The sequence below is a fragment of the Puccinia triticina genome, chromosome 2A (genome assembly GCF_026914185.1).
Source record: "Puccinia triticina chromosome 2A, complete sequence".
NCBI lineage: Eukaryota > Fungi > Basidiomycota > Pucciniomycetes > Pucciniales > Pucciniaceae > Puccinia > Puccinia triticina.
The window spans coordinates 480,518-496,923 of NC_070559.1; the positions used below are offsets into that span (position 1 = coordinate 480,518).

General features: G+C 49.2%; 5 protein-coding genes across 5 annotated transcripts; 2 read left to right on the top strand and 3 right to left on the bottom strand.

The window, feature by feature from the left end:
- Positions 1-1,517: 1,517 nt before the first annotated feature.
- On the bottom strand, positions 1,518-2,631 carry PtA15_2A62 (uncharacterized protein; the record flags this gene model as incomplete). Its single annotated transcript, XM_053166669.1, has 6 exons — positions 1,518-1,582; positions 1,698-1,804; positions 1,888-2,015; positions 2,095-2,350; positions 2,450-2,515; positions 2,618-2,631. 6 exons carry the CDS (start codon positions 2,629-2,631, stop codon positions 1,518-1,520), a joined length of 636 nt encoding a protein of 211 aa, XP_053017306.1.
- Positions 2,632-4,027: 1,396 nt separating this feature from the next.
- On the bottom strand, positions 4,028-6,856 carry PtA15_2A63 (uncharacterized protein; the record flags this gene model as incomplete). Its single annotated transcript, XM_053166680.1, has 12 exons — positions 4,028-4,405; positions 4,508-4,582; positions 4,669-4,867; positions 4,940-5,024; positions 5,135-5,245; positions 5,336-5,511; positions 5,609-5,688; positions 5,773-5,836; positions 5,892-6,026; positions 6,116-6,211; positions 6,312-6,469; positions 6,557-6,856. The coding sequence occupies 12 exons, from the start codon at positions 6,854-6,856 to the stop codon at positions 4,028-4,030; spliced, it is 1,857 nt and encodes a 618-aa protein (XP_053017307.1).
- Positions 6,857-7,122: 266 nt separating this feature from the next.
- On the top strand, positions 7,123-7,925 carry PtA15_2A64 (uncharacterized protein; the record flags this gene model as incomplete). The annotated part of the gene is made up of 2 exons (XM_053166691.1): positions 7,123-7,381; positions 7,453-7,925. 2 exons carry the CDS (start codon positions 7,123-7,125, stop codon positions 7,923-7,925), a joined length of 732 nt encoding a protein of 243 aa, XP_053017308.1.
- A 246-nt stretch (positions 7,926-8,171) lies between these two features.
- On the top strand, positions 8,172-11,549 carry PtA15_2A65 (uncharacterized protein; the record flags this gene model as incomplete). Its single annotated transcript, XM_053166702.1, has 15 exons — positions 8,172-8,219; positions 8,343-8,536; positions 8,601-8,885; positions 8,968-8,991; positions 9,056-9,079; positions 9,144-9,233; positions 9,308-9,356; positions 9,425-9,520; positions 9,683-9,763; positions 9,843-10,038; positions 10,128-10,509; positions 10,594-10,743; positions 10,835-10,877; positions 10,967-11,306; positions 11,455-11,549. The coding sequence occupies 15 exons, from the start codon at positions 8,172-8,174 to the stop codon at positions 11,547-11,549; spliced, it is 2,097 nt and encodes a 698-aa protein (XP_053017309.1).
- Positions 11,550-14,476: 2,927 nt separating this feature from the next.
- PtA15_2A66 (uncharacterized protein) lies at positions 14,477-16,046 on the bottom strand (the record flags this gene model as incomplete). Its single annotated transcript, XM_053166713.1, has 2 exons — positions 14,477-14,499; positions 15,887-16,046. The coding sequence occupies 2 exons, from the start codon at positions 16,044-16,046 to the stop codon at positions 14,477-14,479; spliced, it is 183 nt and encodes a 60-aa protein (XP_053017310.1).
- Positions 16,047-16,406: the final 360 nt, after the last annotated feature.

A 16,406-nucleotide genomic window follows, 5' to 3' on the forward strand; every position in this document is an offset into this window, starting at 1 on the left:
GTGCACATACCCCTTTCATGTGCACATGTTCCTTTTTGATGCATTCACCCCTTTCATAATGTGTACATACCCCTTTATGTGCACATACCCCTTTCATGTGTTTGTGTCCCTTTCATGTGTCTGTATCCCTTTCATGTGCATGTATCCCTTTCACAATGTGTACATACCCTTTTCATCATGGATTCATGACCCTTTGATGTTTACATGACCCCTTTGATTTTTTTACATCCCTTTCAATACCCCTTTCATCATTCAGGTGATGTTTACATATCCCTTTCATGTGCAAAGACCCCTTACTGCACATACCCCTTTAATCAATTGTGTCTTTTATGTGTTAATACACCTTATCACATTCACCTTTCATGTGTACATATTCCTTTCATATGTAGATATCCCTTTCATGTGTACATACCCCTGTTATGCTATTCTGGCTGGGTTCAATGGCAGATGGAGTGTTTACTAAAAGCAAATAAAAGGTTGCTCAGGGGTATGCTCATTTGCAAGGTTGAACATTTGCCTCAGCCTACTGCATGAGGACTACAGCATGTTCAGCATTGAGATGCTGAACAAGGTACACACTCAAGGTGCACCAGCATGGAATTTGGGTGCTTGACTCCAGCTTGAGCTGAGGCTTGATTCAAGCTTGCTGCATCTCAACTGCAAGCAGTTTCTAGAGGTTTTCTTGCAGTGTACTGTACTTATGCGGCTAGGCTAAACCACAATAGGGAACTGGGGCTTAGCTTTGGGAAATAGGAATTTCTAGCTAGATCCAATGGGGTGCAGAGCATTTTTAGCCCCACACACTACCTTGAGTTTTGCCAAGGGCTAACAGCTTATCATCCCGACTTTCACCAGACTGTGAAATTTTCACCAATATCAACAAGATATACAATTTACCTTCTCATAATTTGTTTAGCATACAGCAGCAACCACACGTAGTGCTGTAAGGCTTAGAACTTAACAAGCAACACACCACAACATAAATCCAGAATTGGAGCTATAGCCAAAAAAAATAGTAAAAGAAGAATTTAAGAGCCCCTTTTGAACCCAAATATTTGAGCCATGACTTAAGCAACTTTTTTTTCCACTACAAATATTTCTTATTCTTGATTTATCTTGTGTAGGAGAGTGAGCCAACTAAGTTCCATGAGAGTAGAAATTTCCAGCTGTCATTCAGATTCTAGATCTAAGGTCATACATACTAATTCCAACTCTGAATTTTAACTCAATGAGACCCCTCCAAAGCAGCAGGGCTTCATAAGTGAGCATACACTTTTGCAGTCAAGATGGTTTGAAATGTGTCTCACATTTTAAGTCTTGAAATTTGAAGCCAGTTCAGGATACATTCCAGAAAGATATTAAAAAAATTGAGGACACAGCTTTTCATTCTGTATAGCCTTCTTGAGACTAGAAGCAGACCAGTAGTAAATGAGCTGATCAATCGATGCCACCCGCACTGCAGAGACAATCGGGAGCCTTCAAGTCATTGGCCTAACACATTTCGACCCTGTTGGGAATCATAACGCCGATAAGTCCTTGTGAACTAGCATTTGAAAATTTTTAGTCGTCTTTGGCTTGCAGACTGTATAAATTAAATAGAAGAAATATAGAATTTTGGAAACTTGTCAGATTAATTTCTAGTGTTGCTGCCAGAAAAAGTTGCGATGTAGAAGTTGGAAAGTGTATACAAATCTCACCTTCATCAAAAAATAGCGCAACGTTGGTCCCATCTTGGATCTTGCAAGGCAGCGGGTTTCCAGGTACCAGTACGTGTGGCTCCGGAGCTAAACCGACAAACCACAATCTTCATAAAAGTGCAGTGCTGAGTCAAAATCAACAAAATGTTTAAATTATCAAGAACATTTAAATTATTTCTCATACACATACCTTCCATCCGAGTCCCGACCGAGTTCTACTGGCCGCCATGATTGGGCATAGATCACGTCTTTCTCTGTGGCCCCGTTCCCCGAGGAAAAGCTGACCCATTGGACCGCGTCGCGCCGGCCACATAAGACCTGAAAAGAGAGTCGTCCGATATACGTCTGTGGTTTCTCAATCATTACAGATATATCATTGAAGGAATTCTAGAGATACCTCATATGTATTGGGATCTTCGTATTCCCTGTGACCGAAATCAATTACGTATTTCGCCAAGTTCCTTGAAGCTGTCACACAAGTGAAGTCGCCTTCGGACCCTGCTCTGGCTATCATGTACGAGCCAGGAGCAGTACAGCCAGTTTCACCCAAGAATAATGCCTTATCGTCAACAAAGGATATCGCATCATGGGGGATGGGGCCTTGGTGATTGACTGGCTTCCAGTGAACAAGTGGTGTTTGTTCTTCAGTCTGACTTCCAGGGGCAAAAAAATAAATAAACAAGAATCAATATAACTGGAAAACGTAAGGAATACACCCCCGTTATCAGTATCCTTAAAACGAAAATTCTAACGCTGGTGAAGTGTGTAAAACCCTTTGGTTGTTGTGAGCATAGACATTCTGCCGCCATTCTTCAACGCTAAGTGGTCCAATCAAAGTTATTTTTAGCTTTTTTTCCCGCTGCATGAGCTGATTGATATAACATTTGTTTGATTTGTAATGATGGCCAGATTGAACTTACCTTGGATAGACCATTTTGTGGGTGAAAGTTTAAGGTGATAGACAAACAAAGTGAAGGAAATAGGGATCCGCATTTTTTGGGCCAGAGTGATTGCTGAGAAGATAATGGTCCCAAAGCCGGCCAGACCGGATTAGGCAATGCACAGCGTCTACTAGCTGAAGTATATAGAGGCCCCCTAAACGCCCGCAAAGATTTGCGAGTCGACTATTCCGGAGCTTGTGCCGGCACGGTCGGCCTGCTATCGCGCCAGATTTACAAAAACGTGCTAGGGTCGGGCGTGTATAGCAGCGCGTCAAAGTTCACAAGCTCGCCCCTGGAAATAGGGCAATTGCTTTATCGGAGCTAGGTAGCTTATCAAATCACGCTACGGATTGCTTGATTCAACTGGTTAGATGTAAACAACTAAATAGTTCAATCATATTTTGAATACCAACTTCTTCTGCCAAGGGAGCTTATTTCCAGTATCAAAACCTCTCGGACGGAGAGGGGACTCGTGCGGAGCGCACTCGGTAGAAGCCGCGCGTCCCTACGGGAGGGGCGGCTTCAACGCCACCAGAGCTACATACACAACGGAAGCAACCTTGCACCAGGGGGAACTGGCTAAGTTGGACTGCGGAGGGTGGCCTGCAATTCCAGAGGTGAGTGCGGACATATTGGAGATCTTCATCAATAGAAACCAGTTTTGCTACCCTAACTTCTACTTTCAAGGCTTTCATCATTGTCTCATTGGCACAAACATGAAAGCAGCAGGATGTTGAAAAAGCTGGGTCAAAATGAATAAATCGTTGGAGAGAACCCAACGGCAAATTGATCCTGCGGGGACAATCAGGATGTGGTTAGTACTAGAGGAGCTAAGTTCCAGCAGGATTGTTTTCCACTCTAACTCTTGGGTGGAGGGGCTTTTTGCCTTTTGATATGAAAGACCCATACATCCAGGCTGAATTAGAGGAACGGAAAAGCTGGTTGCTTGGAGAATATGAGGTCCTAAGGAGGGCTGTAATTCCTTTAACCAACAACGTGTTTTACGTAACTTAAGAAAACCTTTTAGAGTAGCTTGATACATCTTTGTGCACAAACAAGGCTGGTTTTTACCGAAGCCACCAAGACCCGACATCCTCAGTCTGCATCACCCGCGTACATAGAAAACATAACTATTTGGATGTCTTTGCTAAAAAAAAAAAGGAGCTATGGAGCTGAGGCCTTTCAACTCTGACCGGTCACATCGAGTTGTTACATACCTGTTCATCAAGCCATCTTCTTTGTGATAATATGTTTCTACACGATAAATACACGTAAAAAGGACGACGGAATGATGATTCACTGCAAATGTATGTGTGTTTGATATGATAATGGTCGGCCGAGGCCACGGCTTTCACTCTAAACTTGAGTTTTTGTTTGCAGCACATCGCTTCATGAACGGGAATTAGCGATCCCGACTCTCTGTTTCTCGGCAATGAAGTCCCCAGGACGGGAGAGGGGAGCGTTCTGGTTAGGCCTGTTGTTCCAACTCTTCTCGATGACGCCCATCAAGGCCAACGTTTTCTCCTCCTCCCACATCCCGCACACGAGCTGGATGCCGACCGGTAAGCCTTCGCTCTCCTCGATCGTCGGCAGGAGCTTCGTCACTTGGGCCATCGCAGCTGGCCGGCGCGAGACCCGCGTCACCGTTTCCGTGGCTCGCTGGGATTGGTCCTTCTGCACGTTCACCCGTGTGATAGGAAGTTGGCCTACTGTCGAGTCTACCAAATTCCAAATCAGAGTAGATTCCGCCATGAAAGATTTGTTCCACTGGATGAGTACACAAGGAAGTTGATCCAGTATGGTTGGTGAGTCTCGCTGCGCAAATGCATGAAGGGGTGAACCACGCATCACTGAAAATATATAGCTTACCGAGGAACCCATCGGGATAGCAGGAACAGCCTGAGTGGGGCAAATCAGTCCGTCCAATTCCAATTCTTCCCATAGCTGGAGCCCAAAGCACCGTAGATCAGTCAAATAACCAGAGCTTCTTGTGGTGAAGAGCAAGATAAATGCAGCAAGATTGATCTTACATAACTCCGGACTTTGAGGCAATAGGCGTCTCTCCGAACCCTCCACTGCTGGAGCTCCCCGGTGCTTTTGGCGCGACTGGCTTCGACCAACCTGGCCATCATCTCATTCCGTACGAAATACTTCAGCACGCCACAGAGCGTCCACCGGAGCCAGCTCGGTAACTTGCACCCGATCGTTGTTAGAAACATCGACCAGTCTCTTGGGAAAAGGCGGGGTTTCAGCCGATTATATACCAAGTTTATGACCGGGAAGTGGGCCCGCTAAGCTTACATGTGGTCGCTGCCCACATGTGAGAGCATCGTCTGGTATCCATCCGCACTCGACAGTGCGACATAAATGACTAATCCTTCCAGAACTAGGTTTTGATAGCAAATGTTAGAATTTTTTTTGAAAGATACTGTTTGGAAGTTTGGAGTTCTTTCTGGAGTTTTTTTTGTTTTGTTCTCAAGCTCATATTCCACTTACTGTCTAAACGAGTGACATCTATTTCCACGCAATCATACCCAGTCAGCTTCAAGACCTCAACGGTCTCAATGACGGCTCTCTGACAAGGACTGCTTGTCTCGATCAAGTTATCTTCACCACCAAATCAGGAAAACGAAGCAATTGGATGCGTCAGTCCGCAGAGCGCCCGGTTAGGTGGGTGGACTGAAGTGAGGTACACACTGGATGTGAAGAAGCCAAACTTGAGCGAAGGCGGAGTGTTTTCAGCAACCAACGGATCGAAGATCTCGTATCGGAAGTCGTCGGGAGGAATCAATCCGAATTTGCGGGCCGTCGTAGGATCTGGTCTGTGGAGCATGACCTGGCTCAGCAGAACGAGGTCTTCCCAGCATCGAGCCCTTGGAGGCAAACAGGATGTTCTCGTCAAAATTATGACAGCGTTTTTTGAATGGTGAAATGTGGAGTGGCAATGAATAGGGCCACTAGTAGACCCACATTGGCCCGAGCACCCCTGCGATTTCTGCGTATCCGTCGTTGGCTCTTCTTGTCCCGTGTTGAGGGATCCGCCCGCTACACTAGACAGCCAAAGTCCCGGATGAAAATGGAGCCTCTTTGTGAACCATCAGCCTTCCGAGCCGAAATTTCCGATGTCCACTCACCGGCTTGAGACTGTAGCACCCACAGTAGTGAGCGGGGATCCGCAGACTTCCGCCTATGTCGGAGCTGAGAGGGTGGATTGGCCAGGCGCAGGTCTCTGGAACGAAAGCAGCGTGCTTACCCGATACCCAAGCAGCTTCCGTCACTCGCAAGCAAGGCCGCTTCGCCACCCGAGCTACCTCCGCAGGTGAAGCCCCGCTTGTAAGGGTTGTGTGTCGCTCCGAATATCGGGTTGGAGCATTCGAATGAAAATAGTCTATGTGAGTCTGCCCGTCAGCTGTGAAGCTCAATGATGGCACGCATTGGAGCGGAAGAGGGGCGATGGAAGGGAGGAGAGATGCGTACGACTGGGGGACATTCGTCTTGGTAAAGGGGATGGCTCCTTCCTCGATCAGCCGATCGACCACGGGGGCGTTCTCCCCGGCGGGCTGATTTACGAATCTGTCGAGTGTGATATACATCGTCAATATTTCGGCTCAGGGTGGAAGTATGTGTGTATATATATTATATGGTTGCTGGGCTTGCTAATTTGGGCACACACTTCGTAAACCCAATTGTTGAGTCAAACCCTTCGACATTGATCTGGTCCTTCAAGCTCACGGGTATGCCATGTAGTCTTCCTCTCAGCCGTCCGGTGGCTGCAAACTCCTTATCCAGTTGATCTGCCCGTTCCAGCGCATCTTCGAACATGATTTCTGTCTTGAAGATGTAAAAGTCGACAACATGTCAACCCATGCCCATCTTTTTGTTTCAATGTTACACACGAAGGATCAAATGAGCCCTCACGAGACAGTTAGTTTCGACATGAGCGTGAATAGCAGCCTTGATGAACGCCTTGAGGACGTTCTTGGCGTTCCAATTCAGCCGGCGACTGCCGATGCGAGCGACGATCTCATGGGCCGGCGTGCTGAGGATGGTCAGCTCGAAGGCGTTGAGGTTGTTTGAGAACTCGTTGGGGTCGTTGAGGATGCCGACGAGCCGGTTGAGTCGCTCCCGCCTCTTGAGAATCGCCGCATTGTCCCATAGTGATCGGGGGTCGAAGGAGACCGGGAAGAACTTGAGCAGGTGGAGGAGCAGTGCGATCATGGCGCGACCTGGCTGGGATGTTTCCTGGGGTGCACGCTTCCATCAGTACATCGCCCGTCCACGGTTAGGAAGTACACACATACACTGACCGAGTCGCAAGCTGCAAGTCGGTGTCTCTTGGCGGCGTTCAGGGTTTTAAATTTGCACGGGTGAGGTCATCGGGGCGAGTCCCCGCTGCCCGGAGGATCCCCGAGCCCTCCCCCGGCTGGCAGGCTGCAGCTCTTCGTCTTGGCAGACTCGAGTGGGGGAGTTCCCCATCTTTGGCGATGTCATACACCAATGCAGCAGGGACGACGGGCGTGCCGTTCGGGGCCCAGAACGCGCTCCTGACGGCCTCGGTTCGTGAGCGGACGACGGACACGATCAAGCCGTTCGAGGAGACGCTGGTGCGGACCCTCCAGCGGGAGACCCGGGCCTTCGGCGACCAGCTCACCCAGGCCGCCGAGCACTTCAGGAAACAGCAGGAGGCGCTCGACGAGGAGGACATCGAGATGGATCCGGGCACGATCTGTGCGCTCAAGATGTGTGAGTGTCGATCGCCTCCCCCCGGCTGCTTAACAGACCCTGAAACAAGAAGAAAGTATTTTTGTATATAGCTGCTTCGACCGCCCGGCACAACAAGCGAATCTTGCTGGCATATGCGATGCAGCGGCGGAATGCGATCCTGGACTGCTACTGGGCCTGTTCGGCCTCGGTGCCCAACACGCTCGTGGCCCCGTCGACGAACGTGAGCGCAGACAAGAGCGAGGGGGGTTCGGAGCGGGCGGGCGAGCCGATCTCGAAGGTGCTCACGCCGGTCGAGCTCGAGTATCTGCGGGCCCACTCGACGCTCGTCCACGACCTGGCCAAGCCCTACCAGGCCTACACCGTCAATCTGCTCGGCAACCTCGCGCGGGGCCCGGCCCGGGGCCTGTTCATCCAGGTCGAATGCATGCGCGAGTTGGGCGAGGTGGCTGTTGGGGATGGGGGCGGGATGATCAAGTTCGAAGTGGGCAGTCGCTACTTTGTCAAACGGAGCGAAGTCGATCAGCTCATCGAAGGCGGCTGGCTCATGGAAATCCCCCGATAAGGATTACATGTATTCTGCCACCAACTGCCCCAGATTTTGACCTTCTAGCCGGCATAGTTCAAATTATCAAACGGAGGCTTTATGCATTCCCATCAGTATTGGTCCTGAGTGTTGTGATGTAACGATAAGCCGAAGCGGGGATTCTTGCGGCAGTCCGGGGATCCCCCGGGGGAGCAGGCTCCATCCTGGATTCCTGAGCACTGATCAAGGGCAGTTGTTTTTCTGAGCCGAGTGCCGAGGGCAAGGATGTTTCCGATGCTGGGCCCACGCCGGGAGGGCCGCAGGAAGAAAACAGTCAGACTAGTCGAGCCAGCACCCGCCAGCAGCAGCGGAGCATCACACAAGGCAATCCACCAACCCAGCCCACCCCCAACACCACCCCCCAAACCACCACCACCACCACCACCAGCATCCCAGACACTCATCGTCATCTCATTCATCACCCGGCTGCCTCTCAAGAAGAACAACGGACAAGGGTCCGTCCCCCCAACAAAAACTGAGGCCATCCACACCCTGACCATGCCCTTGAATCCCAGCAGAGCCGAAATCTTGTTCTACAAACCCAAGACCACCCTCAACCCTTCCGAGTCCCACCACTGCGCATTCAAATGGTCAGCGCACATCCGAAAACACCTCTGGCTTCATCCTCACCCACACCTTTTATACTTTTGGCAGTGTTCCGAAGCATCCGCAGGGACCAGGATCGAAGTGGACGTTTCTGTTTATCGATGGCGGGCCGGCCGAAGAGCTCACGAGCGACCAGCTGTCCATGCGCTCCATCAAGCGCCACCTCTCCCCCCCAGACGACCGACTCGTCAAGGTCCGGACCAGCAAGCCGCTCAGATGGGACACCGACACCCTGCTCGTCTCGGTGCTCTACCGGCTCAAAGAGATCGACCGCAAGAAGGACGAGGAGTGGATTAAGATGGATGTCGAGTCCCACTACTGGTCCAAGATCTAGTCAGCCAACCCCACATATACCCTCCCTCACAGTCTCTTATCATTAATCCTGATCAATCAATCAATCAATCACATTTCACAGTGGATTCCATTCGGCCATCGAAAAGTCAGTCCTTGTTCAACCAGCACACTCCCCCAACAGATCACGTATTGATCGGCCTTGATTCCAGTCACCTCGTCTCGACCGCCCTGGCGTAAGTGCTGCTCATCCACCATTTCCAAATCCGACGCGTAAAGTGACCTCTCTCCCATCTCTAGGGCCGTGTCTTTTCCAGTGGCCTTCAATGTAGGCTTTGAAGAAATCGCACAACAAGACATCCACACCCGCTCAGACCTCGTCACTCTCAAGTGAGCAAGCCCCTCTTGGTCGTCAGCCCATCCTATCTCGATCCATCCCGGCTCATCTTTGTCCGCTTTCTCAGAGCTCTCGAGACACTCTATCTTTCAGTCCAAGCGGGCTACGCAAGAGACGTCAGTACACTCTCTTTCTCTATCGGCGATCTTCCAGTCTGACCTTGGCGGCGAATCTATCCGCGTAGGGATTCAAATTCTACCCCCAAACAGCCGAGCCGCTGAAGAAAGTCGGAAACTCCGATCGGGATTTCAAACGGCGGATATGGGCATATTGGACTGAAGTAGGTGGTTCCGATCATGCTTCCCCCTTTTTCCTCTCCCCTTTTCTTCTTGTCAAAGTGCACGGAACCAATGTAGGACGTGATCATTGACGAGTCTCAAGTTGGATGAGCGTGAAACAGGTCCTTTGTTGGCATCTAATCTCCTGCAGACCCACTTTCAAGGTCTCGATCAGCTACGCCTTAAACAAAATCCTGGCCATCCTGAAACCAGAAGTCCGGAACGACAAGGTCAATGTGGAAGAAGTAAAGCCATTCTGGATTTCCCAATCTTCTGTCTATCTCTAATCTGATGATCGTTTCCTTGGGGTGTCTTGTTGTGTAGTTAGAGAAACGGATGGTAGACGCCATCGGAAACGAGGCCGATCGGTGTCGACAATCCGTCGAAAATATCGTCAAACACGCCGTCTTTGAAATCCTTCACACCCCCGATCATTTCTCGCTGACCGACTCGGCCACCTCGATCCATCTATTCACCCTGGGCTCATCCAGCGCAACTTATGAGGCGCTATCCCAGCTAGGTATGTCCGATCTTTCCACTCTTTTTTCATCAATCTGTTGTTCTTCAAGGGAATCGGGGCTAATTGGTTGCGAGGATTCGTGTGGATAGTCAAGCATTTCATGACCCAATCCCGATGGAAGCTAGGCTTGGCCAACGAGGGAGCGATCGAAGGGCTGCAGATCACGATCGCCGAAAACCGGCCCCTACACGAGGGTGTCATCCTGGCGAACAAGCTGAGCGAGCTCATCAACGTCTACCAGGCCCCCCGTTCGGCCCCCAAAAAAGAAGATACACTCAAACATGCCCCGTCACTCTTCGCCCTCGACACTCTCCTCGACTCCAAGGAATGGTATCTCGACGCCAATCATCAGAAGGTCTTGGAATCCTTCGAGGACCGCCACTGTCCTTCACTTGCTGGCTTGTTTGCTCATAAGCCTGCCCCCGGCCAAGACGGAGACGACAGGGGCAACCTGGCCGACCTCCTCGAACGGTCAGTTTTCTTTCTTTAGATCTCGCGCGGAAACTCTCATCCCAATCTAATCCTCTGCGCTTTATTTCTATTTTGTTTTCGTAGTGTTGATGTTTCTAACCGTCAATTCGGAATTCATGATCCCGATCCTGGAAATCTTAAGGTCACCGTCGAACTCACAACAGATGTCGGTCTCAGAACCTGTCTCTTGAACGCCGGTCCGGCTGGTGTTCTACTGCTTGCAGCCGATCGAGTGTCAGTTCCTTGACGTGTTTTTCTCCCCTTGGCAAGAAACTTGGTGTTGATTGCCATTTCCAAATCTGGGTCTTTGTTGTTGGTGTTGTAGATTGCCAAATGGGGATGCGTTATGCAAGCTGGGATCCGCCTCGGTAGGTGCACCTACCATGTCGATAACAAGAATGTTCAATTACAATCAATCTGACTTGAGAAGAAAAAAAAAACTGTTGGTGAATGAAAGGCAGCCTACACGGCCCACAAGCTAAGACAAGCAGTGATAATCCTCGTCCGCCACGACCGCTTCCACCCCTCGCACGACCCGCACCCACCTCAGCCCTCCACACCACCGCCGTCTTCGGCGAGTACGAGTGATCAAGTGCTGGTCTCAGGGCTGGTCCAGAGCTGGAAAACGATCTTCAAACACGAGATCATCGACCATCTCTCCCGGAAAGTCCTCGTCGCCGGCTCCTCCCTCTCGGCCATGTCTTCTCCCACCATCTCTGCAACCGACCATACCCATCCCCTCGCGGCGTTCGAGGTCGTCAAGGCCGAGTGGATCTCCTGCTTTATCTCCGATTCAGGTATGCCCCCCCCCCCCCCCCCCCCCCCCCCCCCCCCCCCCCCCCCCTTTTTTCTCCTGCTCTATCCCCTCATCCCGTGACCACCCCCTCCCCCGGGGAGTATGAAGACTGAATCCTTGGGGCTTTTGATCGGTGATGGGCTTTGTAGGTAAGATGGGAATCGAGAGGGTGAAAGAAGTCGCGGATACCCTGTCCTCTCTCCACCATTTACTCTGGGAAGAGAACGACCATAACCAGCCCTGATTTCTCTCCCCCTCCCTCCCCCCTCCTATGATGTATTTGTCCGCCATAATTGTCGTCCTTATCATCATCGTCATCTGTATGTATGTTTGTATTGCAGCCCTAATCGTAAACAGGGCCCTCGTTAGGTGTTTCTCCGAAGTTATGCTCCCTCCCTTCACAGCCGGGGGGGCAGGCCGAACTTAACCCAAGTCCCGGGGCGCGAGCACCCTCCCGCTTGCGGGAGGGACTTTGTCCAACATTTGGCTTGAGGCTGCCCAGCCAAATGTTGAAAAATGCCTTCTAACCCACATATTACCACATACCCCTCTGATTTCTTCATAGCCTCTGGTACCATTAGAATCATCTTTCATTTCTACATACTTTCATCTATTCAAACACCTGCCACCATCCCCTGAAAAATAAATTAATGTAAAAATTCCATCTGAGAGCCTTATCTGGCCTGATGTAAGCCGGACAGCCAGTCCAGCCTAAAAGCATGAAAATGAGGTTAGACATCATCATATGTTGAAGCCCTGTGGGACTCCAGCCTGTGCACTTGAGAGACCTGCCATTCTCAAGTTAATACTGAACAAGCCTGTGAGAGTGTGTCCACCCTTGACCTTTGGATGATCTGATGGCTTCACCTGATTGCTCTCCCTAAATCCCTCCTCAAGACCCCCCCCCGGAGAGGCAATCACCCGGGGTCCTGAGGTCCAGAGTGGTGGGTTTTTTTTGGATATCTGGAACCAGGGGAGTGCCCTTGGCACTTGCACGCAAGTGCCATCTCTGACCTCAGTCATAGATTTGGTTGGATCTCAGTTATATGCGGGTTGAAAGGCAGTTTCATGTCTGCCACAAAGTAAGTTTATATTAACTGGAATCATACCAAATGTGTTGTGCAATGTCTGCCTACAATGGATGGCATACCTGTGCTGAAAACCAGGCCAATTTATTGATCAGGTTTACTTGATCCTCAAGCTGGACCAAAGTTCCTCGTATTTTGTGACTCCCCTTGATGACAGGTGCGTGCTGGTTGTTGGGAGAGCACCCTCAATTAGAGATAGTCATTTGGTACCCGCGGCGGGTACACTGCAAGAAAAACTCTAGAAACTGCTTGCAGTTGAGATGCAAGATAAAGATGGCACTTCATACGCGCGTACTTGCCACGAGTACAAGTACTTGGGCTGAAAATTGCGGATTTCAAACACCCGTACTTGCACCCGCACCCGCAGGGGCAAGTACCCGCGTAAAAGAGGCAAGTACTCGCAAGTACTTGCACTTTTTTCTCTCAAAAAAACATGTATTTCATTGTAAGGGCCTAAGTATAAACTAGTCTATCTCAATCCGTGTCATCTGTGCCTTCTGCTTGTTCTTCCTCTTTAGCTCATTATTTTGTTTTTGCTTCCATTCCCGTAATACACCTCTCTTTATCTTACCATTCTTAGAATAAAAGGCAACCGTCATTCCTCTGGTAACTGATGCCGAGTTGAGACGGTGCCTTTTGAAGGTCACATAGTCACGTCCAAAACTGAAAGCGCGCTCAACATCCACAGTTGTTGCTGTGGGAGAAACAAATGATGTTAGCAACTTAGTTATGACATGATAAAAAGGATAGAAAAACTCACCAGGACAACTGAGCACATCGAGTGCCATCTGGAGAAGACCTCCATGAGTATTACCCTTGCAACGTTGCTGAATCCACCATTTGAGGGCGTTGACCGGCATTCCTTGATCGTCAAGATGCAACCTACCCGTAAGCCAAATGTTCAGGGGATCGGATGTAGTGTTTCCTAAACGAGCCTCAGAAGCGCTTCCCAGACCTGCAAGCACACCCATTGGTGCCTTAATCAAAGAAATAAATTCATCAGTCAAAGTTTAAAAAGTGAAAACACTGGGATACTCACCTTTCGGGGGATAGGTGGCGGTTCGCTGGTGGAAGTCGGCTGTGGTAATAGTTTGTAATGTGTTTCCCACATTTGGCGAGTGAGCCGGATGGATTCAACAATCCATTCAGGTTGCCATTTTGCGAGTTTAAAGTATTCGTCTTTAAACGAAGGGTGTAGAACTAGTAAATTGAGAAAGTCAGCTTCGTTTCATTTCTTGGAGTTGTAGAGAAAAAGACGTACCCATAGCCACTCGGTACAATGGGGAGCAGTCAGTGAGAGTGTAGTACTTATTAGTTAACTGAAGGCCGGCTCGACATGCATTTCTCAAAGCAGGTGGGTAGTCTTGCTGCTTTTTGGAAATGGCTGTTGACAGATGACTGGTTATTTGGTCAATAAACACAACAACATGGGAGATCCGAGCAGCTCCCCGAGTTGAGACTTGGAGTGTGATTTCATAGAAAGGCTGAAGGATATCCGCGAGGTCGCCTGCTAAGTCCAGATCGTGCTTGTGAATATGGAATTTACGTGCCGTTCCGTGTCGCTTGTCTTTCTGCCAATCCAGACTTGAGCATACATGATGTTAGGAATAGAATTTTCCATGTTGAGTGAGATGGAAAAAACTCACATGGCTGCCGAACATTGGATGATACTTTTCAATTGCCCTAAGGTGGAGTTCCACCGAGTCCTCACATCTCGCTCGATGTTATGCGGCTTTGCACAATTGTGCTCCTGACAGTATTCCCTGAAAAGGGCCTTCGAGTTTGGTGATTTGTTCAACTTTTGAGCAATGGCTCGGAACTGTGGTTTTTCAGTAAGGAACAGTTAGTTTTCAGTTGTACTGTAGGTTAGTAACAACAAGCGAGGATCAGTTGCTCACCTTGGCCAGCGCCTGTTTGCATGAATCAGAAGTGTATCGGTCCGATTCGTCTTCATCGCTCAACTCATTAACATCCTTGGTCTCCAATTCAATCTCATTGCTATCAATAAGGTCTTTGGCAAGCATTCCCTCTTCGTCTTCAGAATCGGACTCCCCAGATTCTTGAAGTAAACTATGGCAGGATATCAGTCATTGAGGCATTTTACTCCTATCAAGGGAGTAGACCGAAAGACCTACCTTCCAATCTCCTGATCAGATACCGATTCGTCACCATCGGATTCAGATTCTTCTATGTTAGATAACCTGTTAGTTTTATTTTGTTTGTGGCTCCCAAACGGCCGTAAGATAACCTGAGCGATGAGGTTCAGGATATGGGCAAAACAACGAATCCAATGCGCCGCGCCTTTGAATCGAGGCCATTTGAATTTCTGAATCTCCTCGATCATTGTATTGTTGTTTGAAGCATTGTTGGTTACAATGCCAAAGATCTGTAAGAAAAACAAACGGTCCGAGTTGCAGGCAAACAATAGCAATCACAGGAGAAAAAATGGGAAATTTACCTTGTCCTGAACACCAAACTTTTCCACCACACGCCGGACTGTTTCAGCTAAATAAACCCCGGTGTGACGTTCTTTTAACATAATGAAATTGAGAGGCATTGCCTCTAATTCAAATCTGCTACCATTTTCTTCAACCAAGCGATAGACAACTATTCCTAACACATTGATCCCATTTGGCGACTGCCAAGCATCAAGACCTAGATATAGAGCACCCTTGTGTTCCTAAAGTTGAAGCGATTTCAGGCGATTAAGAAAACGGTCCCCAAAAAACAGTTCAAAAACAAAACTCACTTGGAGTGATTGCTTAAGGGTCTCCTGCACTGCATTATACAACCTTCCTATGTCGCTTGATACCGTCTTTCGAGTGGGTAGGTTGTTGACAACCGTTGGGTGCATGATTGCAAGGTGTGCAGCTTCGCCAAGAGCGTAAAATGGTCGGGCAGCTTCGGCACACCAAATAGCACAAAGCTGGGGAACCTATTGAATGGTCCAGGTCAGTCTTGTCTATGGATTACTAAAAGGGATAGGAAAAGATCAGTATTACCTCTCGTGGATCGACATCGCCAGTGCCAGATACTCCCATTGAGCCTAGTTTGTGATTTTGCTCGGTGGCTTGCTTTTTCAGGCAGCCTGCCACATGCTTGGAGAGATTTGAGGGAGAGGAATCATACATTGGGCGGCTAATGAGACTTCCACACCTGATAATCACTGGATAGTCAGTATTTTTTTAGCTAAGGGGTATCGGGATACCAAGAGTCACTCACTTGATACACGGGTAAGCAAGCATTCGACGTTGGTGTTTGTCGAGTTGATCAGAGAGTTGGGGAGGCTTGAAGTATCCATATGTTGCGCTGAGAGCATTTTTGTGCACTCGCAGTGCCTTTTCTAGATATTGTAAGAGGTGAGTTTGAGTCAGTGCACTGTTTATTTCATCGGCTTGATTTTCCAGAAGTCGATTTCAAAACAACTCACCAAGCTCTTGTTCATCAGTAAGGTATTGAGCCTTTGAACTTTGGGTGTTGTCACGATCAGTACCCTCAGTAGCTGGAAGGTCGTCTTCATCATTAGAGTCGGCAACCATGTTACTATTGGCTGATTTTCCCGTTCGGATTTTCTGGCGAGGTCGTCCTTGGAGTGGTTCAGGAATGCTAGAGGCTGATGACTGAGTGGATGTAAGTCGCTTGCGGCGTCCCATGTCTTATGCTGAGTATGAGTTGGGGTGTTGACAAGGGTACTGAGGAGTCAGAGATCAGGTTACCGATTGGACCTGGGTACCCGCTGCCCTTTGCCCCCACGTGTACCTGCACGCGGGCCGAGCACGCCTCAGCGCTCGTACTGTTGGATTACGTAATCAAACAGTACGAGCGCTGAGGCGTGCTTGGCCCGCGTGCAAGTCCACCAAGCTTGGCAGGTATAGGCAAGTACTTGTACCAAGTACTTGCCAGATTTCTTGGTGAAAAAACCAATACCCGCACCCGCACCCGGCACCCGCCGCCGGGTACTTGTGACCCCAAGCAAGTACTTGCCAACAAGTAGCGGGTACCTGCCAACAAGT